Source organism: Prionailurus bengalensis, chromosome F2 (assembly GCF_016509475.1).
Source record: "Prionailurus bengalensis isolate Pbe53 chromosome F2, Fcat_Pben_1.1_paternal_pri, whole genome shotgun sequence".
Lineage (NCBI taxonomy): Eukaryota > Metazoa > Chordata > Mammalia > Carnivora > Felidae > Prionailurus > Prionailurus bengalensis.
In genome coordinates this window covers 8,571,319-8,598,516 of record NC_057353.1, presented here as the reverse complement: position 1 = coordinate 8,598,516, position 27,198 = coordinate 8,571,319, and the positions used below count along the sequence as shown (strand labels likewise).

At 44.3% G+C, this 27,198-nt stretch overlaps 1 protein-coding gene across 1 annotated transcript; it reads left to right on the top strand.

Annotated features, from left to right (window-relative positions):
- Positions 1–2,472: 2,472 nt before the first annotated feature.
- On the top strand, positions 2,473–7,558 carry PENK (proenkephalin). Its single transcript, XM_043601112.1, has 4 exons — positions 2,473–2,626; positions 2,710–2,766; positions 3,263–3,403; positions 6,585–7,558. Exons 2-4 carry the CDS (start codon positions 2,728–2,730, stop codon positions 7,245–7,247), a joined length of 843 nt encoding a protein of 280 aa, XP_043457047.1. The 5' UTR covers positions 2,473–2,626; positions 2,710–2,727; the 3' UTR covers positions 7,248–7,558.
- Positions 7,559–27,198: the final 19,640 nt, after the last annotated feature.

Sequence of the window (27,198 nt, the reverse complement as noted above, 5' to 3'; positions counted from 1 at the left end):
GGGGGGAAGGGACATTTATTTCTTTTTTTAAGTTTATTTGTTTTGAGAGAGAGAGAGAGAGAACAAGCAGAGTAGGGGCAGACAGAGAGGGAGAAAGAGAACCCTAAGTAGGCTCCGCACTGTTAGCACAGAGCCCCACGTGGGGCTCCAACCCACCAACTGTGAGATTAAGCCCCCCCCCCCCACATCAAGAGTGGGATGCTTAACCGACTGAGCCACCCAGGTGCCCCTCTCTTTCCTGACATTTAAGAACCTGCAAGATGCAGACTCACCGAGAGAAACTAACTCAGAGTAGACATTGATTGTTCCAACAGAAACAAACCAAATCTGAGGCCTCCCCAGAAAGGTATGGCAGAACCTGGTTTTGCCACTGTCTGGGCCAGTCCCTTGGATGTCACTTGGCCGCGCCGGGTTTCCCCCCCCCCCCATCTGTAAAGTGAGGGTTGGAATAAACCCTCCCCCAAACTCCTTTCACCCTTCAGTTTCCATACTTTTCCCAGATTCTAAGGAGCTTTTCCGTGTCTAGCCCCGTGTATCCTAAGGAAGCCACACGTGGTGCCGTCGTCCCACACACAGACGTCTCAGCCTCTTGCCCCCGATTGTGTTTTTACACTTCTTAGGCGATGCCAGGTGTTCCCCGGGCTCCGATACAGCGGGGTTTCTCTCCTGTCGGGCAGGATTTGTTCGTGCGCTCCTTTTGCACGGACTACAAAGCCCAGGCCACTGGGGACACCTCAGGTACAGATGTCAGCTCTCCTCTCGGTCGGGGAGAGAGAGAGAGAAAGTAGCTGGGGACGATTCTATCAGCCCCCTGATGGCGAAGAGGCTGAAGGGCCCCAGAGGCATGTGATGCTTTTCCGGCAAGATGTCAATGCCGGCGTTCTGCGGCCGCACCCCGGACGCTAGCATTTCCAGGTCCCCCGCCGCAGAGCTGCCCCTGCCCGGAGGGCAGGCCATGCACTGCTGCGGCGCTGCGGCCACCCGGGGTGAGGGTCCCGAGCGGGCCCGCGGAGCCCCCTTCCCTGCGCCCGCAAAGCTACGCAGGAGAGCGCTGCCCTCTAGCGACAAAACTGGGAGATGCGGCGCGGCCCGAGCCTCCGCGGAGCCCTGAGGCTGCGGGCACCTGCGAAGGCTGAGGTCGTGGCGGGTCCGTGTGGCTGGGAAAGACCAGAGGCTCTGTGTGTGTGTGGGGGGGGGGGGCTCTGGGACAGTTTGTGGCCTCCCTCTGGGCTCTGGGACAGTTTGTGGCCTCCCTCTAGGGCCAGGCCAGATGGATACGTGGCTGGATCAATAAACAATAGATGTATGATGGGTGGGTGATGGACAAACCAAAGGGAGGATGATGACAGGTGTCAGATCAGATGCGCATTTCTAGGGCTTGCTATAGGCCGGACACAAGGCTAAATCAATGCTTTCGCCCATTATTTCATTTACGCCTCTCTGGAACCTTACGAACGGCACATTCCCTCTGGTTCCTATTCGCCAAACGAGGAAAGTGAGGCCTTACATAAGACACATAACTTGCTTCTTGGCAATGTTCCGCAGAACTAGAAAGTGGCGGAGTGAGAGCCTCAACCCGCAGCCCCAGACCCCACCGCCGGCTCCTGGCCCTCTCCCTGAGCAGCGGAGGTGCGCCCCCAAGCCCCAGGCGCCCGGGGTACCGCGTCGCTCGTCTCTCCCTCGCCAGTCCTGGCACGCTAGCATCACTCCCGCCCTGCACCCCCCTGTCACTCATCAAAACCCCCAGGACACCCTGGGCACAGCGCTAGAGGCAGCGTGTCCCCGACTGGGAAGCCTGGCTAGGGAGCTGGGTAAAGGCGGGTCCCCTCCCGCCGCTGCTGCACGGCGTGTTGTCCCTAGAGGAACGCTGTTCCAGTCCACGTTTGGGCAAGGGTCCCACGAACGCGAAAGGGGAAAGCTGTCCGGGGATTTCTAAGATTCCCGATAAGTTTCCATCTTTCTGTACTTTAACCCTTCCCTGAGCGCCTCCGACGATGCGCCGGACGCGGTTAGACGCTGAGGCAGGGACCTGAGAATCCAGTGGGGGAGGTGGGTACAGACAGGTGCATAAATGACATTCGGGACGGCCGTGCCGGGCACCCACCGCGACCACCCAGTGCCCCAGGGGGAGGCGGAGAAAGGGCAGGTTCACTCGCTCGGAGGGTCTCCAGCACATTTCAGAAATCTAAGTCTGCCCACCTGCCCCTCCTGACGCCTCCCCCTCGGCTCTCTCCGTGGAGCCCGCACCCCCAGGGCGTGCGATTTCAGTGACCTCACCCGGGGGGGACTTGATGTCATCCCACTCTCTCTCCACAAGCCCTGACTGCCTCGATGTGTCACCCAGCCGCGAGCTGAGCCACCCTGCGCCCCCCGCCCCCGCCCCCGGGCCCGCGTGCTGGGGCCGGGACGGACCCCTCCCACGAGGGCGTCGGCGCGGGACTGGCGTAGGGCCTGCGTCAGCTGCAGCCCGCCGGCGATTGGGGCGCGCTCGCCTCCTTGGCTTGGGGGCTAATTATAAAGTGACTCCAGCCGCCACCAGCCCCGGGACAGTCAGGCCAGGCGAGGCAGCCGCGCCGAGCCCTGCAGTCCAGCCCGCGGCCCCGCGGCGACGCCGAGGACCGCGACGGTGAGACCCGCGTCTGCCCGCGCCCCCGGCCGCTCGCCCCGATCCCCGCCCGCCTCACACCTGCCTTGTTCTCTCCCTTCTAGAGCAGCGCTTGGGACCCGATGTCGCCGACCAGCCTGCGCCATCCGAACGGCGTCAACGTGAGTGAACTTGTCCAAACCGCGCCTTTGCTGCGTGCGTTTGCGACCGTCCGCCCGCTCGGTTCGAATCGGCGTTTTCCTTCATTGCATGGGGCGCCCCAACTTTCTTCGGGTGCCTGTTTGTGACCCCAGTGAATGTCGTCTCCCCCCCCCCCACGCCCCACCCCGCCCCAAGGCTCCCGTTCTCTTGCATTTGGTCTTCGCAGGTGGTGTTCTCTCCAGAATCCTCCTTAAGCTGTGGGAGCCCAGAAAGAGAGCCCCGGGCATCCGCGGGCTCGGGGGGCCAGTGGCAGTGCCTACCTGGAGACCGCGGGGCCATCTGCCCCCTGGGCCTCCAAAAGCGGCGTCGGCCAGGCGGGAGGGGGGCCCAGGAAGGCGCATCCCTGGGAGCTCCGGCTCGACAGCCGCCGGCTGGGACTGTCCCGGCGACGGGTCCCTCCGAAGGTCGCGCTCTGCTCCGGGCGCGCTCCGAGTTCGCGTCCCTTTCTCCCTGCAGCCCATGGCGCGATTCCTGACACTCTGCACTTGGCTGCTGGCGCTCGGCCCCGGGCTCCTGGCGACCGTGAGGGCGGAATGCAGCCAGGACTGCGCGACGTGCAGCTACCGCCTGGCGCGCCCCACCGACATCAACCCCTTGGTGAGTTACCGAGGCGGGCGGGCGGGAGGCCTGGGAGCCGAGCCGGTCCGCAGACAGGGCGCATCCCCCGGTCACACTCGGTCCCGCCGCCGCGGCGCCGATCTCCGCGGTGACGCAGGTGTCCGACCGTTCCCTGAACGCCTACCAAAGTCCCGCTCTAGCTCTCAGCTTCGGGACCCGCGACCCTCTAGGGACCGATAAAAGAGGCAGCGTCTCCCCACAAACCAAGTTCGTTTTACCCCTGGGGATGCAGGAGCCCCGGGATGCGCGCCCTTCAGCCTCTTGGAGAGCATTTGGTGGTCACCCCACCTGTCCCAAAGACGATGTTCGGTCACCCCAGTTCCCAACATATCCCACGAAGGTCCCCTTGCACATAACCCATCCTCCCATCCTTCTTGCAAATAATGTCATTTTTCATTAGTGACATTTCGTTGTCTTTCTTTGGATTTCATTTCTCCAGCCCTTTCAACTTCAGGTCCCTCAAGCCCTTACCCTCACCTGTGGATAGGAGAGAGGAAAGGGTTGGGATCGGGAGGAAGGGAGAGGAAGGGGGGTGCAGTGGAAGGGGGAGAAACATCAGCACATCTTACAGGCAAGTGACCCCGGAATTCAACTTCTGTCTTCCCTTGAATGTACTTTTGTTATACCCACTAAGACAACAATTTACTTTGCTATGAAAAAGGCACAGGAAAGGTGTCCAAAGAGGTGACAACAATGCAAAGATAACTACAGGACAGAAGCTGGGGGGAAGGGGAGGAGAGAAGCTGAGAACAAAGAACCCCCACTCATTCTAATCATAGTCCCTGTGCTGGTAAATCAGCCTTGGTGCTCTACTGAATCAGCATCTCTGAATTGGGGACCCAGGAAGCTTCATTTTAACTGGCTTCTCCAGGGATGCCTCTGCACTGTCTTCTCAATTTGTTGACATTCCGTGATGACTTAAAAGGCTCAGTAGAAAATAATGTATTAATCCAAAGAGTTAAGTTCCCCATCTCAGCCTTTGAAGAAATGTTGTGATGTAGACATATAAAATAGGGATGAAAATTAAGGAAAGGATTCCAGAAAAGCCAAAGTGTACGTTTCAGGTTAAATGTTGGCTTGTTTCAATTGAAGTACCTGGTCCCCTTCATTCAATATGCACAGGTACTTGCATGGCCTGAAAGAGAAGACACATAGTAGGGCTTTATATTTAAACTCTGATAAAATGTTGCATCTTGAATAGGGGCAACAATCCCCTTCATCTAGCCTTTGTTGTTCTGATTTGTTTGGCTGATGGGTTTTGCCTTGGCTGATTGGTTTGCCAACAACACGTAGGGTTGTTAGTTTCTCTGCGACAAAAGACTCTGTTGATGACTGTGTTGTTGGTATTACGGCAGTTCTGGAATTTTAGCTCAGATGCAGAAGACCTATGAGAAATGAGGTTGCCTGACCAAAACTATGTAGAATCAACGTAACAAATATGGAGACTCTACCACACGAAAGTCACTTGTGTTTTGTTCGGTGATGGGTGCAAAGCTAAGCAGGCATGCCAGGGTTGTTGTCCAGATGCATAGACATATATTGGAACTTATAAATTAACATCACTTCTTTTAGCATGAGTGTGTGTGTTTTGTTTTTGTTTTTGTTTTGTTTGTTTTCTGGTTGTCATCATTTCTTGTTGAAAGAATCTCAACATTAAAAAGCCTTTTGGTGACAGTATACAAAATGTTCAATGGTAATTTTTGGCAAAGAGATCGTTGATATTTCATTGTCGAATGGAAATGGTATTGACCCCTGAACAGCTTATGTTTTTAGTGGTGTTTTTGTTTCTTGCTCAGATGTCCAGAGTAACACAGGATCATTTTAATTGCATCATCTGGAGGGGTTTATAAAGCATCTCTTTACTTTTCTTAGACACAAAGTTTAATTATTAGGAGCTGGTTAAAGAACCCTAAGGAATTTTGTTGCACTAAGAAAATACTTTCTTGCATTGTGAAAGTAACATGTGTGTGTTTTATACAAATTAATATACCAATATATTTTAAATACCAAGACTGGGCCTGGTTTTACTAAATCAAGGGTCTGTAACCTGGGTTCCATAAGTAGACTTGAGGCAGCTACCAAAAGCCCTGAAACGCCCAGAACTATTATATAGACTTTATAAATGGTCATGCAATATTACTTCTCTTTTTATTATGCCCAAGTGGTCTACTGGATAGAAGAGAATCTTAAGATTGTTAGAACACATAGTCTAAATCTTATGCTGATTAAAATTTATTACATAATAAAAAGAAGGAATTATATACAGATCACTTCTCATTCCCATTTTATCAAATAATATGATTTCCATTGGGAGGGGAAACTTTTCTGTACATTGGTAACTGTTAAGAAACATGAATAATGTGTGAATATTTGCATATGCATAGTTGCATATCAGACCTCATCATAAGAAAGATTCTGTTCAAGATGATTAAATCTGTTTTAATCAACCAAGGGGGCAAAAAACAAAACATGCAGCAACTCAATATGTCATCATCCAAGTAATTCATAGACTTACACTGAGTTTTAGAATGTCTTTCTTCTGCAACTTATTCTGAAATTGCTGTTTTTCTTTCAAGAATGATAATGTTTGCAGGAATACTAAATGCCATCCCAGGTAGAATAGTAACACAAGAAAGTAAACAACCTAATATTATTAATATTGACCTTATCTGTAAGACAAGAAGATAAAAGGAATCTGAGGATGATATCCCTAATTAGGTAAAGAGAAGTTTCTCCCTTTTGGTTAGAAAAAGCTCGAACAAAATGCAATCAACAGTGGAAGGTTACTCAGTGAAATTAGATTGTGCAGGCAGCCAGTCGAGGTTAAAATTGGGTGGAAAAAAGTCTTTTACAATACTGAAATGGCGTGGTAGCTACAGTCTGTCCAAATTCAAAGACAAATTCTAATTTGACTCAGTTAATTACCCACAATGATTCCATTTCCCTTTGATGTGCCTGTTCAGAATATTGAAAAGCTGTAATGAGAAATTGGAAATCACGTTGTCATAGAAGAGTTTCCATAGGAAAGCACACTCCACACACACACACACACACACACACACACACACACACACAGAGAGAGAGAGAGAGAGAGAAAAACCATTTACCTAATGAAACCAGAAAAGCCTCTTTGTATCACTAAATGGGATTCCTTTCCCAGGCTTGCACCCTGGAATGTGAAGGGAAACTGCCTTCTCTCAAGACCTGGGAAACCTGCAAGGAGCTCCTGAAGCTGACCCAGCTGGAGATTCCTCAAGATGGCACCAGCGCCCTCAGAGAGAGCAGCCCCGAGGAGAGCCACGCGCTAGCCAAAAAGTACGGGGGCTTCATGAAAAGGTATGGAGGCTTCATGAAGAAAATGGATGAGCTGTATCCACAGGAGCCGGAAGAAGAGGCCCCCGCAGGGGAGATCCTGGCCAAGAGATACGGGGGCTTCATGAAGAAGGACGCCGAGGAGGAGGAGGACGCCCTGGCCAGTTCCTCGGACCTGCTGAAAGAGCTGCTGGGGCCTGGGGAGACCCGAGACGGCGGCCGCCACCGCGAGGGCGGTGATGATGAAGACGTGAGCAAGAGCTACGGGGGCTTCATGAGAGCCTTGAAGGGCAGCCCCCAACTGGCGCAAGAAGCCAAGATGCTGCAGAAGCGGTACGGGGGCTTCATGAGAAGAGTCGGTCGGCCCGAGTGGTGGATGGACTACCAGAAAAGGTACGGGGGCTTCCTCAAGCGCTTTGCCGACTCTCTGCCCTCCGACGAAGAAGGCGAAAGCTACTCCAAAGAAGTTCCCGACGTGGAGAAGAGATACAGAGGATTTACGAGATTCTGACCCCCTTCCCGGCCGATGACCCCAGGCCCCAGCAGGCCTCCCTCTGTCCCCCGGTCAATCGTGTGTTATTATCGCGCACTGCTTGCATGGTACAGTGGCCTTTATTGTCTGGGTAACTAACTACACAACCTGCAAGCGCTCGCTTTGGGCGCCGTGTTCTCTCGACCGTGTTGATGCTCAGTATTGGTCTATTGCAGCTGTGTCGTGTTCATGCTAAAATGGTTGGTGTTCCTTTGTCCTTCACTCTTGACAAAAATACCAGTAAATGCTTACTTGTAAATAGGTACAATAAACCCATTACCCCGACTGCATGATATTCTTGTAAGTTTCTTCTTCCCCAAGGTTCTCATTCGCCTTCCGGTCTCCACGGTAAATCCTAAAGTTGAAGACACTGAGCCCATCTGCTTTTGACAGGCTCACCACTGGCCTCCTCTTCCAACCGCTGACGCGGCCAAACCATTTTTCGTTTCGTTCCTTACATGGAAAATCTTAGATGAGTAAACACACGGGGCAAAATACAATGTATTTCCACTCTTCATTTCTGGAAATCAGATACAGGAAGAAAAACCAAAACCTAATAAAGAAACTAGCTATGCCCTCATATATAAGGAAATCTGCACTGATATCCAGATGTGTATGTCCGTTTTCTTCAGCAAAGTATTTTAGAAGTTAATAAGAAATGAAAGATAATTTGGTCCCATTTCACAAACGCAGATGAAGCCCTCTGGCTAAATAGTTGAACCAAGGTCGCCCAGCAGTTGAAGGACACAAGTAGAATTAAGATCCCAAACTTCTTGCTCCCAGGCAATAGCCTTTGCCTTCCAGCTCCCTGTCCCTCGCTCAGGTCACTACCAACAACTGGAAGAACTTGGGACTGTATCTTTCTCACTATTGTATACTCTGACACCACAACCCAGACTGCGTTGTCCAATATCTGACAAATGGACATACGAATGAGTAAAGAGATGACTGAAGGGATTTGGGGGCCAGATCATTTGAAAAGGTATTACAGACGTTTGAGAAGGCAGATTATCCCACAAGAAGCTTATGGCCATTTCATATCAATTAACCCATTGGGGACAACATGCAACAACAAACGTAAGAACATATGTAACATTCCTTCCTTCTTTCTAGTTGAAACTACCTGTAGCTAAACTCCCATCCACTAAGTCCTTTCTCCAGGACCCTCACCCACTCTCTCCTTTGTGTTCCTCCCCCCAAATTCAGAGTTTAGCAACTCAGAAAAGGAGAGAAAGAGTCTTTACCCTGCAGTCCACCACCTTGCAAGCCTGTGTGCTCCCTTCTGGAGAGGCAGCCCCACTGTCCTGGGAGTTCTGTCCTGGAGTCCAGCCCTGCTGGGGTCCCTGGGACATCCCCTCGGCCATACACTATGAGAAGACTTCTGATCAGTGCAAGGGGTCCCAGGGCAACACCACTCTCAGAGCCACACTGCCGCCTATATTCCCGATCCCTGGCAAACTAACTTTTGCTTCCAGGGGAGAGCCCTCTCCCTTTCGAACTAGAAATGGAAGTAACATAAGTGTTTGGAGCAGATCAGGAAGAAGGGGATAGACAGAAGCTGGCCCTTGGAAACCAGTGACATGAGCAAAAAGGAGTGATGAGGTTATAACACATCAGAGATGTCAGGTCTCCGTTCAGCTTTAGACAATTGTTTCCCTGGGAAATGCCAACCCCACGTTGCCAGACTTTTCCAAAGAAACCCGAAACCCAGATCGTCGTGGTAATAACCCAAGTTTTTAATTCTCTCCCCAAGAGCAAAGGATTCCCAAACCCTGGAAAGAGAAAGTCAGCCTACACCCTAGAAATGGCAAGAGTAAAATGCCCTCCCCCCCACCCCCGCCTACCATGATAAGATCGTAACATAATCATTACCTTATAAGAATACAATATGTGTAATACACATCTCATCCAATAGGGTTTGAGAAATAACACAATTTTCATGATCAAAGCAATGCAGTATTTTTTTTTTTTTCAAATCAAGCACAGTTCTTTATGTAGTAGCCCTTTCTTTTCTATTTTAGGGTAGCCGTGTAGATAGACCAGGCCAAAACCCTCGGGGTAGTCAACAGACCTGTCACCTCTTTTGCCACCTATCACCTTGCTATAGGTCCAGCAATGTCTGGGGTGGGACAATGTCACTCATTCCTATATGTCCTCCCCCGCCTCACGCCTGGGGGAAAATGTGGAACCCAGAAGACGCGCCCCAAATGTGCAGGGAGGGAGAGAACAGGGAAGAGGGACCGGGAAACGGGAAAAGAAGAAAGCGGAAAAGATGGCCAGCCACGAGGGCTCCTTCCGTCCGGCTGCCTTGTATAACTGCATAAAAGGTCAGCTGAAGTCCAGCTTCGCAGCCAGTATCGCGGTCGTCCGGGAAATGGGGCTCGAGGGGTGCCGTACGGGTTCTTCCTGGGTCCCCACAGAGCTCCCGCGTGCCTGGCCTCTGGTCCGAAATCCATCATTAGAATTTTGCACCTTGAACTCTGAAAGGCTTTGGAGCCCTTTTCCCTGAGTCAGCCTGGGGTGCCGTTTCAAACGCCGACAAACGGGCTGTGACTGAAGCCCTCAGCACAGGCATTCGGGGATCCATAAACACGGGAGGGACGAGGGTTACAACCAGCGTAGGGCGAGGGCTTCGGAGCAGGGGGGCTGGATGCGCCCGGAGCCCCAAGGAGCTGCTGAGCTGGGGGCCTGGGGAAAACCCCGCGCGCCCTGGGTGCAGAGGCGCGCACTCCCTGCAGAGGGCGCCGCGGCTCCACCTGTACCTTCCCGAGCGCTCTCTCTGGGCCCCCTCACCTCCGTCCTGGCGCTCAGGCGGCCCCAGTTCCACCTCAGGCCTAGTCTTGGCCTGGGTTCCTTCCGAGAGTCGATAGCTCTGCGGACTCTGTGTAGAAACCCCGGCCAGGCTGCCCGGGGGGCAAATCCCAGCTAGCCGTGGGGCCTGAAGCTCTTGCGGCCACACTGTCCTCATTAGGTGGTTGTTGTAACTTCCGGTACTCGCAAGGGGCTGTTGGGCTTCTCCTGACCCGCAACGCCTCGTCCTGGGACGGTCGGGAATGAGGTGCCCCGTCACCCCGGGGCCTCTCAGGGACCAGGCCTCTCCAGGCCTACGTGCTCTGGCTCCCCGGCCTCCCAGGGTTGAGATACTGTCCCTGAGCTTCTGGAAGTCTGGCCAGAGCCTGAGAACACCCAACCAGAGAGTTTTCTCTCCCAGGCTTCGTGTCTCCTGAGGCAGGAAGGATTGCAGAGCCCTTAATCATCTTCTTCGCTTTCTCAGTGTTCCACTGCAAACATGTAAAACCCGTGTAATGAGGAAGTTCTCCAAAAATAAAAGGCATGACGAATCTGAGCCTCGAGCCACGAAGGTTTCTTCTTAGAAGATGGAAAGGGGCATACAGCTTTGAATGCCTTGAGACTTCAACCACCGTGAATATCTGTGGGCTTTGTTTCTGGAGGGGTGCTTAAGCACGCCCACGGGAACCAATTCATCCATTCAACTAATAATAAAGCCAGCTATATGAATGTGATGGAAGGGCATTCCAGACTGCGCCAAAAGTGGCTGCAGCGCCCCCAACTGGGAGGAGGAACAAGACTTAGGAGGTGTTCAGGCTTGGGGTGTTGACACGACCAGAAATAATTCAAGGTTGAGAGCAGGTGAGTGGCAAGGTAAGCTGACGTGTTTCAACCTCCCTGTTGGCCTCAAGTTTCCTCCCTCCTGAGGGAAAAATGTGCCAGTTACCTCAGTCATATCTGTCACCCGTATCTGTCGTCATTTTGCAGCCGTCAAAGTATCCCGGTTTAGTGGGGGCTGGGGAGAAAAAGTTATATAAACTTTCAGGTTTGGTGATAAACATGCAATGAAGAGATATTCTTAATCACTTCCTACACCAAACACCTGAACTTGTAATGCTCACCCGTTGCTTCGAAAGTGGAAAACAAAAACAAAAACAAAAAACAACAACAACAAAAAACCCGTGCTATTATTGACCAGGAATGCCTGTCTCAGCAGAGAAGGGAGCTTGGCAATCATGTAAATATACCCATCCATGTCACGTGCTGATACTTTTTCTGTTCGCCTTTTTTTTTTTTTTTTAATCAAGTATAACATGTCTGCAGAGAAGTTCACATGTCACAAGTGCACATCTCACTGAATTGCTGGAAAGGAAACATACCCATGAACCAGCATCCAGGTCAAGAAATAGAACATCCTCAGCACCCACTCCCTTGCCCTCCAAATAAATAGCTCTTTCCTTTTCCGCAAACGTAACTATCCTCATGACTTCTATAACCATAAAGTAACTTGCTTATTTTTAGATTTTTCTATAAAAAGAAAACAGATTTTGTTCTCTGTAACAATGTGGTTCAACATTACGTTTATGAGAATTTTCCATGCTGTTGCAGACAGCTGTGGTCTATTATTTTTATTGCCATATAGTATTCCATTGTATGGAAATGCTGCAAGGTCCATTCTACTATTGATGGAAGCTTGGGCTGTTTCCAGTTTGGGGCTTTTGGGGATACTGTGGCTATAAGCATTCTGTGTCTCTCATAACTTGTAACACATGTGTAACATTGTAACACATTGTCTTGGGCATATCACTAGGGGTAGATTTGCCCGATGGTAGGGTATGATATGTTCAATTACAGTTTATGCCAAGCAGATTTTTTAAATGTATTTTTTTAAGTTTTTTTTAAAATTTATTTTGAGAGAGAAAGAGTGCAAGCGAGGGAGGGACAAAGAGAGAGAGAAAGAATCCCAAGCAGGCTCCTATGCGGGGTTCCATCTCATGAACTGTGAGATCATGACCTGAGCCAAATTCAAGAGTCGGATGATTAACCAACTGAGGCACCCAGGCGCCTTATAATGCCAGGCAACTTTTAAAGAGTTTGTGCTAATTTGGGCTCCTGGCCACAGTTTATATTCTACCAATACTTCATATCATGAGCCTTATTAAATTTTTGCCATTCTGTTTTAATTTACATTTCTTTAGTTGCTGGTGAGATCAAGCGTCATTTTTTTTAACTTGTTTTATTTTATTTTATTTTATTTTATTTTATTTTATTTTATTTTTTAATTTACACCCCAATTAGTTATCATATAGTGCAACGATGATTTCAGGAGTAGATTCCTTAGTGCCCCTTCCCCATTTAGCCCATCCCCCCTCCCACAACCCCTCCCGTAACCCTCAGTTTGTTCTCCATATTTATGAGACTCTTCTGTTTTGTCCCCCTCCCTGTTTTTATATTATTTTAGCTTTCCTTCCCTCACGTTCATCTGTTTTGTCTCTTAAAGTCCTCCTATGAGTGAAGTCATATGACATTTGTCTTTCTCTGACTAATTTCGCTTAACATAATACCCTCCAGTTCCATCCACGTCGTTGCAAATGGCAAAATTTCATTCTTTTCAATTGTCCAGTAATACTCCATTGTATATATATACACCACATCTTCTTTATCCATTCATCCGTCGATGGGCATTTGGGCTGTTTCCATACTTTGGCTATTGTTGATAGTTCAAGCATCATTTTATAGGCTTATTGACCATTTGGGTATCCTTAGTTACTCTTTTGCTTCTCAAATGTATTTTTCAAGTTACACATCTGAACTATTTTCTGCTCTGTGCTGAATGTTCTAAAAACCATGAAATAAATGAATGAGTTTTTTTAATGATAAAATAGTCTCAAGAGTCATTTTTATTTCCCTTTTATAACATATATAAGCCTGTCTATGACCCTGGTGGCCGGCTGACTCAATGGCATTGCTAGCAAATACTGGATATGCTTTATGTTGTTCCCGCCATGTTGTTTTACATTTAGAACATTCAGGTAGGATGTTCGGTCAAGCAGCCTTATCCCAACTGGTTGTCTTTTAGTGTGCTGGGTGTCCCTGTAGGCTCCCTGGGATCAGTATAACTGGCAGGGGACAAGACCATCCTCAGCAAGGGAAGAGGGACAGACCATTTTTAGTGGGATTCACAGGCTTTACTGATGGGGTTGTTTCAAGGCACCACTTCATCCCAGGCCTTGCAGACAGGCACCATCTTCCCTTGGCCACCGGGCATCTGCTGCTGCTTCTTCTTCTTCTCTCTCTCTCTCTCTCTGTTCCGTGGGCCTCCACCTGCTGCCACCATACCTTGCCTGCCCTCATTTTAAAGCCAATCTAGAAAAGAAATGGGAAAGCTGGGGAGTTGCAGACATGAACTGCAAGAACCAACCTTCTAGAATTCTTCCTTCAAGTTGTCAGTTGAGTAGAAGGCTAGATCTTCTAGGGATAGTAAAGTGGGGCCAAGAAAAGAGGAGGGGCCATGAGGAGGTCACACAGCTTGAAATCAACACTGAGGTGATGGCACATTGAGCTCTTGTTAAAGACTTGGCTGGCAGGGCAGGAGCTTAGGTGAATTGGGAGTGGGCAGACCTTACATGGCCAGCCCCTTCTTCCCTTTTCAATGCTTATGTTATTCACTGCACCAATATTTATGGAGCATGTGCTACAGGCCATGCATGATTCTAAGTCCTGGGGCTACAGAAAACAAAATTCCACCCAATTCTGTGCATTCTCAAACTTATGGTCTAATGTGTAGAGTGAAACACTAAACACCAAAGAAGGTAATTCCAGAGAGTTTTAAGTGCCATACTTGTCCTTCATAAGAAAATTCAAACAAATGCAGAACTATACAGTGTTAAAGTTAAATTTGTCTGTCATCTCCCATGACTTCCACAGAAGTAACTACCACTAAAAGTTTGGTGTTTATCCTAAATATATATATATTTTTTTCATAATGATGACATACGTGCTTACGTGGACACGTACAGTTTTATTGTTGTCAACATGAATAAAATAATTCTGTACATTTTATCCTGCCACCTTTTTTTTTTTTTCACTAATGTATCTTGGCAATATCTCGACATCAGCATGTAAGTCTGCCTGATACTCTTCAACTACTGCATGGTTACTGTGTAACATGGATGCTTTGCTTTTTTTTTTTTTTTAATGTTTTAATTTATTCTTGAGAGAGCATAAGCGAGGGAGGGACTGCAGCGAGCCCGATTGGGCCTTGAACTCACAAACCGCGAGATCATGAGCCGAAGTCAGACGCTCAACCAACTGAGCCACCCAGGTGCCCCCCTGCTTTGCTTTTTTTTAAAACCAACTCCACTGGCCATTTTTTTTATATTACCAACAATGCTGCAGTAAGCATCCTCATAAATATATATGAACAACATACCCTATCCTATATAAAAAGCGTGTGTCCGTGTGTGTGTGCATGTAGCAGTAGCAGTAAGAGGAGTAGTAGTTGTCAAGCAAAGTACCGCACAACCCGAGTGGAAGACTGAACACTTCTGCGCATGGCATCTTGGTATCAGAGTCACCAAGGAAAACACAATGCAATTAAGCATTGGGGTGACGGATGTTTTACTCACATAGAGAAGAGACAGGGCCAGATGAGCTTCAATAGTGGGCGTCGGTCCCCCGATGACCAGCAGGTCTCATCCATGGCCAACATAGGGCAATTGGCCTACCTGCTTTCCTCTCCTGTGGCAGTGGATAGAACCCTGTCCCCTCCCTGCAGAGGACAGATGTGGCCGTGGGGTTGGCCAGGTGTCATGTCACACACACCAACTTTGAGATAGAGGAGCACTCACTGAGCAGGAAATAAGGAGAGATACTCCCACACGAGGTGATAAACCTCCAACGGGCGGTGTGGCTTCAGACTCAAGGCTCTTTCTTACGCAGACCACTCGTGAGATTGCCTTTCCCGCCAACCCAGTACATTCCGACTATTCCGGAATTACTCAAAAGACATGTATATGTCATAGTTTATGGTTATTGACACATAACTTCCAAAAATACCATACCAATTGGTATCCCCATTTACAATATACATGTGCCCCTTTATCTGTTTGGTTGTCTTTTTCTTAACTGATTTATAGGTAATTTTTTGGCAGATTATATTAAATAATCCTTTTTCTATACATATGGAATTATGTAACTAAGAAGTGCAAGCTTTTCATCATGTGTATCGTAAGTTGTAAATGTAATGCCTCGAAGTACAAGTCTCTTGGAAAAGCTTTGGAATTTAACTTTCTCACAACTCTAGGAATCACACAATTGTGTTCTCCATGAGACATAACTCCAAGGAAGAATCAAGTCTGTCTCCTGATGGTAGACTTTAATGTGAAATCACTTTGTGAAATAAGGCACGAAACAATGTGGAGGCATTTGAGAGTTGGGATACATCACACGGAAACTCCTTTGAGCACAATAATCTCACAAAATGAACTGAAGGAGGAAATGGGTTGATATGATGGAGTCTCTACAGCCTGACATTCACCTTGAAGCAGCTTAAGGAGATTGGCCTGGCTGAGCACCTTCTGTACCTGAAAATCTTCAAAGGAAATCAAAACTAAATTTTATATGACTGGATCCTTGCTACACAGGGTCTAAGAAGATATGCTAGAAAAAAAATAACTTTTATAGAATTGTATCAGAATTTATAAGCCACTAAAACAAAACATTTCACTTTAGGTCAATCAAGCATTATGAATCAATTGCACTAGAAAATCGATGGCTGATTTATCCTGTTACCAATGACTTCCAAGAGTCCCCTTCTTCACTTCTCCCTGCTCAGGGTCCCCAGGCTAGTCAGGGTCTTTCCTTATAGCTCTCACAAAACACTCTTTTTGATTGTTTGATTGCTTGGCCTATTTTTCCCTTCACGGCACATGTTTCATTTTATAACTATTAATTTGTGTGACTGAATTCTGTCTCAACAAGTGGGAAAGTGGAAACTATCTCTGTTTTGTTTGCCATTGGCATTCAATAAAACAGCACTGTGAGTCCATACTCCTGTCTAAACTCACAGCAAATATGTGTAAATTGTTTTAGTTTAAAAGACATAACTATGCTCAGAAAAAGATGAACCTACAGGTGGTTTAGGCAAAATATAAACAAACTATGCTAAGCGGGAGTGAAAATGGTAGGTTCCCAGGTTCTGAGCCTTGAGTGTGGTGGGGACAGCCTCCTATTTGACTTTTTCATAATAACTGGGACCAAATGGCAATGTATGAGAGCGAGGTTGATTGCCAAGGACCTCAGATGAGGGCAGGTCTTGCCCGTCGATTGAAAAAGGCTAAAAAAAGTCAAAAATGCTAACCAGGATTCTGACTTCCTGGGGTGACAGGAGTAAGTAGACACAGTTAAAGAACCAGTATCTGGGCAAAGCCCTCTGCCAGCTGAGCTACTAAGTTGGCAATATGATTAACTTCATTATGGGGAAATGTCCCCAAACCTCCCATGTAAATCCTATTTCTGAACCCAAACTGGTAAATAAGTAAGAATGGGGAAAGAGAGAGAGAGAGAAACAATCCCACTTGCTATGAGTAGCACTATAAAATTCTAAAATATGTAAAGAAAGCAACTTTAAGAAAGCCAACAAATACAACAACTTCACTCGTGATGAAATGCAAGTATTAAGACCATCTGAAAAGAAAGTTTAAAACAGGTATTTTGAGATTTTCAAAGAAATAAAAGCAGGGAGGCCATCCATAAAAAGGAGATCAAGAAATTATGAAATTAAAATGTGTTAGCAATAAATGAGCATATTGGGGAAAAAAACTAATTATACAGGACAAATTCTAGATTAGACACAGTTCACGACTGTATCAGCCAATAGAAAGTTAATAATGAGGAAATCAGCCACAATAAAACAAAGATGTTTCTAAAAATTTTTTAACATTTATTTATTTTTGAGAGAAAGAGAGAGAGAGAGTGTGAGTGGGGGAGGGGCAGAGAGCGAGAGAGACACAGACTCTGAAGCAGGCTCCAGGGTCTGAGCTGTCAACACAGAGCCTGACACAGGGCTCGAACTCATGAACCATGAGATCATGACCTGAGCCAAAGTCGGCCGCTTAACCAACTGAGCCACCCAGGTGCCCCAACAAAGATGTTTTTTAACTGAAACAGTATTTAAGTGACAAGAATAGATTAAAGAGCTTCAATAAATATATTTTAGAAGTTCCAAAAACTTAGACTATGAAGAATGACAGAGAAAAAACTAGTAGCCCTTCACATCTACTAGATTGGCTACCATAAAAAAAGATGGCCAATAACAAGTGTTCTCAAGGATATGGAAAAGCTGGGACCCTTGTACATTGGGGGAAAACAGTTTAAAAGTTGAACATATAGCTGCCACGTGGCCCAGCATTTCCACCGCTAAGTATATATACAAGAGAATGGAAAACATGTCTGTACAAAAACTTGTACACAAATGTTCATAGCGACACTATTCGTACTAGTGAAAAAGTAAAAACAACCCAAACACTCATCAGCTGATAAAAGGATAAATAAAATGTGGCACATCCATACAATAGAATATTATTCAACCACAAAAAGGGATGAAATACAGATCCATGTTGCAATATGGATGACCTTGCAAACATTAGGCAAAGTGAAAGAAGCAAGACACTGAAGGTCACATATTGTATAATTCCATTGATATTAAATATCCAGAATCCATAGAGGCAGAAAGTACATTAGTGTTTGCTAGGGGCTGGGGGAGACACCAGGTGAATGGGGACTGACTGCTAATGGTTCTGAGGTTTCTTCCAGAGGTAATAAAAGTATTCTGGAATTATACAGAGGTGATGGTTGCACAATTTGACCATATATTAAGAACAACTGAATTGTACACTTTTAAAAAGTGAATTTTATAGTGTGTCAGTTATATCTCAATAAAGTTGTTCTTTAAAAATAAAAAGGCTGCAAATTTCCTGGGATTGAAGAAAGGCTTTGATCCAAAGATAGAAAACATGAAGAGGGTGCCAAGCAGGATACATAAAAGTAAATCCACATTTAGCTACATGACAGTGAAATTTAAAACATCACCAGTAAAGAGAAATCTAAGAAACCACCAAAGATAAAAGACAAGTTACTTACAAAGGAGTAACAGACAGATTGAAGGTTTTATACTGACATAACACACGCTAGAATACATTTTAAAATACAGTAAAATCTTGGTTTGTGAGCATAATTCATTCCAGAAATTACATGCTTGTAGTCCAAAGCACTTGTGCATCAAAGCGAATTTCAAGAGCCATTGGCTCAGTTGTGATCATGTGACATCCGGCATCACGTACTACTCGTATGGCAAGACATCACTTGTTTGTCAAGTTAAAATTGATTAGAAATGTTTCTTCATCTTGCAAACACTCGCAGAACAGGTTACTCGCAATCCAAGGTTTTACTGTCTCTTTTAAAAACTAAGGACAGTCGGGGGAGAGTTGGAGACATTCAAGCCAAGATCCTATATTTCATTACATTAGTATTTAAGACTGTAACATTAAGACATTTGGAATAGTACAAATATTAGGAACATTTATAATTCTTTCTGAAAGATATACTAAAGGATATACTTCAGCAAGAAGAATAATGAATAGAGAAAGAAAAGGTAAAAAGAAATAATATTAAGACTCTTAGAACTTTTCTCTTTATTGCTCTTAAAATGTAATATTAGTTAGCATTGACTATTTCAAAAAATAAATTTTGTGTGTTTAAAACGAAATTAAAATTCCAGATAAAAATAATGAGGAAGAGGGGCGCCTGGGTGGTGCAGTCGGTTAAGCGTCCGACTTCAGCCAGGTCACGATCTCACGGTCCGTGAGTTCGAGCCCCGCGTCAGGCTCTGGGCTGATGGCTCGGAGCCTGGAGCCTGTTTCCGATTCTGTGTCTCCCTCTCTCTCTGCCCCTCCCCCGTTTATGCTCTGTCTCTCTCTGTCCCAAAAAAATAAATTAAAATGTTGAAAAAAAAATTAAAAAAAAATAATAATGAGGAAGAAAAGAGGCAGAAAATTCAGTGGGTAAATAGGGATAGAATCAAAACTGTTTTCAAAAATAGCAAGAGAGGAAAATAAGCTAGTCAGTTTTTTTTATAGGGCTAGTAAAAGTTATAACAGCATTCTTGATGTGTAATTAATATACTGTAAACTGTACCTATTTAAAGTAGAAATTCTTATGAGTTTGAAATATGTATACAAATGCAAAACTATCATCACAATCAAAATAGTAAACTTAATCTTGCCCTTGAAAAGGCTTTCAAGTGCCACTTCACAACTCATCCTTTCCTTTCCAAGTGTCTCTGCCTACCCACCATCTGTTTCTGGACATTAGTTTGCATTTTTTAGAATTTTATGTAAGTAGGGTAATATAGAATATATCTCATATAGTGTATTTGGGGTAGCTCCTTTCACTCAGCGTAGTTGCTCTGAGATTCATCCATGGTGTCACATACATCAATAGTTCATTCTTTTTTATTCCTTTTATGGATAGGCCACAATTTGCTTCTCCATTCACCTGTTGATTTTTTTGCTCTTACCAATTTGAGGCTATTGTAAATAAAGCTATCATGGACATTCATGTATAAGTCTTCGTATGGACATTTGCTTTCATTTCTCTTAGGTAAATACCTAGAAGAAGAATGACTGGGTGGCATGGAAGATGTGTTTTAACGTTTTAGCAAAGATAAAACATTTCTGCAAGCTCTCTTCCAAAGTGCTGGTATCATTTTCCATCTTTTCGTTCTACTAGCTTTTTTTTTGCAGATTTCTTTGGATTTTCTACATGAACAGTGAGGTCATCTGTAAATAATGATATTTTGGGCTCTTCCTTTCAAATCTGTATGCATGTTATTTCATTTTCCTGCTTTATTGCATTAGCCAGAACCTACAAGAAATGGTAATAGCAGACACCCTTATTTTGACTTATATCTTAGAGGGAAAGGATTTAGTCATTCAGCATTAAATATAATGTTAGCTATTAGGTTTTTCATAGTTGTATTTTATCATATTGAGTTTTTTTCCTTGTAGTCCTAATTTGCTGAGAGTTTCTAAGAGGGATGGATGTTTTATTTTGTCAAAATAATTTATATTCTCTTCAAAATACTGTTTTATCTGTAATTTTGATGTCCTATTTTCTTTTTACTCAGTTCAAAATTCTTTCTAATTTCCTTTTTTGGCTTTTTCTTTGACTCACTTTTTTTTAGAGGTGTGTTATTTAGTTTCTAGATACTTGGGGATTTTTCAGGTACCATTTTGTTACTGACTGCTAATTTAATTCTATTGTGATCAGACAACATACTTTATATGATTTGAAACTTTAATATTACCCAAGGCTTGTCTAACAGCAAAAACAAGGTCTTTCTTGGTAAATATTTTGTATATTGTGCATTCGTTCAGTAAAATGTCTCTAAATGTAGATCAAGTTGATTGTGTTGTCAACTTCACATCCATACTTTTCTGTTTCCCTGTTCTATCAGTTAATGAGTATAGGGTATTGAATTTCTGAATATAATCATGGACTTGTCTGTTTCTCCTTGCAGTCCTAGTGGGTTTTATATCGTGTATTTTTGAAGTTCTGTTAATAGGTATATAAGCATTGAGGGCTGTTATATCCTCTTGATTAACTGATCTCTTTATCATCATGAAATAACTCTCTTTATTCCTTGATTGACATATACTTTGTCTGATTTTTAATATAGAAATATAGCTTTTAAAAAACCAGTATTAAAATTTTATATCTTTTCCCATCCTTATATTTTTATCCTATTTGTATCTTCATATTTAAAGTGCTTTTCTTATAGACTCAACAGACAGGTAGGTCTTGCTTTTCTTTATTTAATGTGATAATACTGCTTTTTAATTAGGAAGTTTAGGCAATTTCATTTCATGTGATTATTTCTATGAATGAATTTATATTTGCCGCATTGCTAGTTGTTGAATAGTTAATTCATATCTTCTTTATTCCCCTTTTCCCCCTCACTGCTTACCTTTAGATTAAGTATTTTTAATTATCCTATTTTATTTCCTTTGTTGTTTTATTAGCTAATCTTTATTTTATTTTTAGTGGTTGCTTTAGGTTCTATTTTCAAGTAATACTATACCATTTCATGTATAGAATGTATACCTTAAAACAATATACTTCCCTCTCTCCTAGCTTTAATGTCATTGATTTCGTACATTTTACTTCTACATGTGATATAAACTCCATAAAACATTGTTACTATTTTACATTTACATGATCAATTACCTCTTAAAGAAAATGAGAAAGGAAAGTGTTTATTTCCATAGCCTTCACTCCTTTGTGTAAAGTCAGACTTCCACTTGGTATCATTTTCTTTGTGTGTGCAGGACTTTCTCTAACCGTTTACATTTCTTCTAGTACTTGTCTGGTAACGATGAATTCTTTTACCTTTTGTATGTCAGGTAAAGTGTTTTGCCTTTGTTTTTCAAAGATATTTTCACTGGGTGTAGAATTCTAAAGTGATGTTTTGTTTTTCTTTCTGTGTTTCATGGATATGACATCACTATCTTTAAGAGCTCATGCTTCCTTTTTAAAATTTTTTTAAGATTTGTTTATTATTGAGAGAAAAAGAGAGACAGAGCATGAGCGGGGGAGGGACAGAGAGAAGGGGAGACACAGAAGCTGAAGCAGACTCCAGGCTCTGAACTGTCAGCACAGAGCCCAACGCAGGGCCGACCTCATGAGCTGTGAGATCATGAGCTGAGCTGAAGTCGGACACTTAACCCACTGACCCAGCCAGGTGCCCCAAGAGCGCATGCTTCTTACAGCCAGTATTCTGTCATCCTTATCTTTGTTCCTTTGTATGTAAGATGTATTTTTCCCCCTCTGGCTGCTTTTAAGACTTTCTCTCTATAACTGGTTTTCAGTAATTTGATGATGATGTACTTGGTATATTTTTATTAATTTTTTGTGATTGGGGTTTGTTGCATTCATTGAGCCTGTGGGTTTATAGTTTTCACAAGATTTGGACAATTTTTGGACAATATATCTTCAAATATTTTATTTTGTTCCTACCCTCTTCCTTTGGAGACTCCAAATATACATACATTTGCCTTCTTGAAGTTATTCCACAGCTCATGATGTTTTGCTAATTTTTTTCGGGACTTCATCTCTTGTGCTAGACATCGTGAAGCACTCTACCTATATTACCTCATTTTCCCTCACAGCAAACATGTAAATTGGGTAAAATTATCACCCCATTTAAAGCACTAAAAGTTAGGTAACTTGCCCAAGATTGCAGGGTTAGTCATTAGACCGTCAGCATTCTAAGCTACCCGGGGCTTGTGATGACTCCTGTCCATAGCAGAAGAACACAAGTGGACATACCTGTGGAAGCCAACTGCCTCCTTCTCTTGTATGCTCAGGGACACGTCACTCAGCACATCTTAGGAGTGAAATCTGGGGGCACCTGGGGGGCTCTCTGTTAAGCGTCCAACTTCGGCTCAGGTCGTCGTCTCACAGTTCGTGGGTTCGAGCCCCGCGTCGGGCTCTGTGCGGACAGCTCAGAGCCTGGAGCCTGCGTCGGATTCTGTGTCTCCCTCTCTCTCTCTCTGTCCCATCCCTGCTTGTGCTCTGTCTGTCTCTCTCTCTCTCAAAAATGAATAAACGTTAGAAAAAATTTTTTTAATTTAAAAAAAATTAAAGAAGTGAAGTGTGGCCACCATTCATAAGCATACTTTCCAAGGCTTTTCCATGCTGACGCTGCTCTTCCTAAAGCATTCAAGGTGTCTGATGCTAGATGGCATCAGGCTTGGAGCTCCCAGCCTTCCCTAAGTCCCCATCCTCAGGTGTCAACCCAGGTCCCAGGTAGAGCTGAAAAACAACTGGGACTTGACTCAGTCCAGTAACCAATCGAGGTCAACTCCAGACCTTTCATCTAGCTCATGAAAACTAGAAGGTCGGTATTAAAAGATGTGAGGCTTATACATTACGATCCATCTCACACCCTCTCATTTCTTAAGAGATGTTTTGACATGTGCCCAACTTGAAAAACTCAGAAAGGAGTTCCTGTCCCAAATAAGGAAATAATAAGTACTAAAATGCTCTCAAAATGTACAGGAGAGAGTGAAATATCAGCCATGACATCTGCCACATAAACATTCGTTAGCATAATACTGCACTGAAAATTTGCTTCCAAAAGCAGGAATCTGGGATAGGAGGTAAAAATTCTTAAAAGAACAGGAAAAGGGGCAGAGAAGTCAATGTTGTCTGGACTTTGGTCTTCTCAGGTGCATCTTGCCCGGAAGCTATCTCTTTTAATCCAGTCAGGATACAAACTGAAAAACATGTAACCCAAGGAAAGCAATTAGGGCCATCAACCAAGGAAGAATGTGGAATATGGGAGCCAACAGTACTGACCAAACCAGAGTAACAGGTTGAACAGGTTAGTCAAGAGAGGACTAAGGTTGTAATGCCTATTCATTTCTTTAATAAAGATTTATCAGGCATTGTTCTAGGTTGCGGCTAATTGAAAGGGTCTTAAAAGTGGCATTAGAAAGTCATAAAACCAAAATCAGACCTGCTCAGCAGATATGGCAGGAGAGCATTGGCTAGGGGAGGGCCAGAAGTTGGGAACCAAGGCAAAACAAACTGTACCAGAGTTCAGAAGCCATTGTGTTGAAACACTCGAGCTTCTCCTGAACTGATGGCCACAATGTGGATGTCTTAGAGTGGCCAGCTTTTGTTATGTTAGGCTTATGAGTGACTGTCTAATAAACATCCTCTCTGCTTCGTATTTGCCATTTCCCCCGCATCTTCTCCACGTTGCTCGGTGACCCCAGGAGGCCACCTAAATGGATTACATCAATGGGTTGCGTTGCTCTGTGGCTTTCCATTGGGTTTCACTGAGTAGAAGCACTAAGGAATCAAAGGGTAGGTAGTGGATGATTCATACCTCCAGCTTCCTCCCTGCAGGGTTGCCACAGGCTAACTGGGCCCCTGGACCAAAGGTCTCAGATTTCAGAGGACAGCCATCTCCATGCAGTTCCTCTGACTTCAGTTCTGGTAATGCTCTCCTTTGTTCTTTAGACCTAAGGTGGCAATCCTGTACTCTCCCTGGGTGACTCCCTCAAGATCTGCCCACACCTCTGTAAACACTCTAGTTATTCAACTCCACTTGAATTATTCTAATTTGAGTGTTTCCCGCTGGGGCCATAACCATACAGTAGCTGAGACCCAGCATGCAATGAGAAAATAGAAATCTCCAATACACAAGAATAAATTTAATTAAATTGTTAAATTAAATTAAATTAAGTTAAAATGAAAGTGAGGTAATATATTGAGAGAAATAGAAAAGAAAGGAAAAGAAAAGAAATCTCTGAGATCGGAGGAGAAAAGACAGTAGGGAACCAGTGGCCATGGTGGGGCTGGCACCTGTGGTCAGATTAGATTATTCTGTAAGGTTGATCATTTACATAGCCATTCTGATCAGGAATCTGGAAAAATGTAACCGGTGAGATCACTGTGGGGTCCGAGGGGATTTGAAATTCTTCAGTTGCCCAGAATTATGACCATTTCAAAACACACTGTGATTAGAGTGAGTAAGGCCACTCATCAGAAATCCACTGAGTGTATCTTTCAGTTCTGGAGTGGAGCAAACTACGTTATAAAAACCATTTGAATCTGCTCACAGACAAGAATACTTAACTCCAGGAAAGAGATTATCTTTTCTGAATAAAAACACACATGCAGGGGCACCTGCGTGGCTCAGATGTTGGAGCTTCCGACTCTTGATTTCAGCTCAGGTTATGATCCCAGGGTCATGGGATCAAGCCCCATAATGCATGGAGCCTGGAGCCTGCTTGGGATATTCCCTCTCTCTCTCTCTCTCTCACACACACACACACACACACACACACACAAAATAAATAAATAAATAGATAGATAGATAGATAGATAGATAGATAAATAAATAAACAAACAAACACAAATGCAGTAATTTTAGTGGATTATTTTAATGAAACATAACTCTCTAGTGCCCCTTAAGCCTTTGGATTTTACCAAATCGGAATCGTTATAGAACATTACATTCTGCCACTCACTTCGCTTAAATGGATTTTGTTCTCCCACAGTTGTTTTGACCTATAGGTATTTTTTAAATGTTATAGATATTTAATTGTGTAAGTTTTCCAGATGCATTGTTGTGGAAAAAGTGCCCAGCTGTGAGTGAGAGCAGCGGGTCCAGGACTGGGTCACCTGTGTGACCTATGCGTGACATCTCCAAGCTCCAGGGGCCTTTTTGGTCAGTCCAGGAGGGGTGGTAGCAACCAACCTCATTCTGAGCATTCTTGAAATCATCGTCTTTATTTCAGTTTCACAAGCTCTTTCTGCTCTGCATTAAACGGGGTACTATGTAAATACGAAAGGTAATATTCTGACAAGGGAAAGACTGCTTTGTAAGTTTTATTAAAGCAAGTCAGATATACATTTCTTTGGTCAGCTAAAAGTATTTCTTGAAAATGAGTTTTCTTTAATTCTCCACAACCACTATTGTTTTAGTCTAACTAGTTCCGGCAAAATACATTTGCTACAATTAACCTCGTACCTGTTGTGCTGTAAGAATTTCAAAAATGACTTGTGCAACTACAGAAGTTTCACAACAGCCCAAAATGTTCATCGTTCTATCAAGGCTTCTATGCCAATGTGTTAGCAAATGCGGTTCTTTGCGTGTGGTTTTATCTATTAAACTTTAATCTGATTTGACCAAGTTATAGCAAATGACCATATAACTTCAAGGGATCTGTCACTGTCCTACAATCCCCCTTCAGAATCATGAGACATATTTCATTAAATTCTAAAAGCTAAAAGGAAACCACACATCTACACACCCTAAACTTTTCTTTAAGTAACTCAAAGTGCTCATCTTTACCTCTATTGTCATTTTTCCTCCATTTGACAACAGTTAGGTTTTATGTGCTTTATGGATGACATAAATTCTGATTTGTTCATTAATAGTTAAGAAATAGCTATTGTACACCTGTCATGTAAAAAAACTGCTACGGGGTAACAAAATACATAAACCTTACTAGGTAAGATCTATTTTAGATTCCCTGAAACACTGCAACTTTCCTCTGTCACCTACAATTGAAATTAAATAGTTTTGCCCCATTAGTTGTTTTCTATTTATCTTCCACTAAACTTCTAAGAAAAAAAAAAGTCGTCTTTGGTGCTATTTCATAGCTGTATCCCAGGAGATTAGCACACGGTTCTCAAGAAGACAGGTATTTGAAAAATATTCGTTGAGTAAATGAATGGCTTCCAAACTGGTTGGGAGTGCAATTCGTATTTTTAATTTTTTTTCTTAATGTTTTTTATTTTATTTTTGAGACAGAGCATGAGAAGGGAAGGGGCAGAGAGAGAAGGGGGCGCAGAATCCAGAGCAGGCTCCAGGCTCTGAGTCGTCAGCACAGAGCCCCACGCGGGGCTCGAACCCACGAACCGTGAGATCATGACCTGAGCCGAAGTCGGACGCCCAACCGACTGAGCCACCCAGGTGCCCCAACAATTTGTATTTTTAATTTCGAGTTAATTATCAATAGAAGGAGAAAATTATGGAGTCAGAAAATTATTCAGGGGTCCCTGGGTGGCTCAGTCGGTTAAGTGTCTGACTCGATCTCAGCTCATCACCTGAACAACACCATGAATTAATATTTTTCAAATAAATCCATTGGGGCGCCTGGGTGGCGCAGTCGGTTAAGCGTCCGACTTCAGCCAGGTCACGATCTCGCGGTCTGTGAGTTCGAGCCCCGCGTCGGGCTCTGGGCTGATGGCTCGGAGCCTGGAGCCTGTTTCCGATTCTGTGTCTCCCTCTCTCTCTCTGCCCCTCCCCCGTTCATGCTCTGTCTCTCTCTGTCCCAAAAATAAATAAACGTTGAAAAAAAAAATTAAAAAAATAAAATAAAAAAACAAATAAATCCAGTGACTGCGTCACTGTCAAAATTATACGTCGGTAGGTCTGCCAGATTCCATCATACGACTCGCTGAATGCAATTGTTAAAGGCACACTTTTGGTTCCAGGATGGATGGCACATACACTTCATCCCAGTTGTCAAATGAGATTAATATCCAGTAAAGGATCTAG

Excerpts from the sequence above, each read along its gene's own strand:
- PENK (XM_043601112.1), top strand. The coding sequence starts at position 2,728 with ATGTCGCCGACCAGCCTGCGCCATCCGAACGGCGTCAAC. Across the intron at positions 2,767-3,262 it reads GCCATCCGAACGGCGTCAAC|CCCATGGCGCGATTCCTGAC; the intron begins GTGAGTGAACTT and ends TTCTCCCTGCAG. Across the intron at positions 3,404-6,584 it reads CCACCGACATCAACCCCTTG|GCTTGCACCCTGGAATGTGA; the intron begins GTGAGTTACCGA and ends TTCCTTTCCCAG.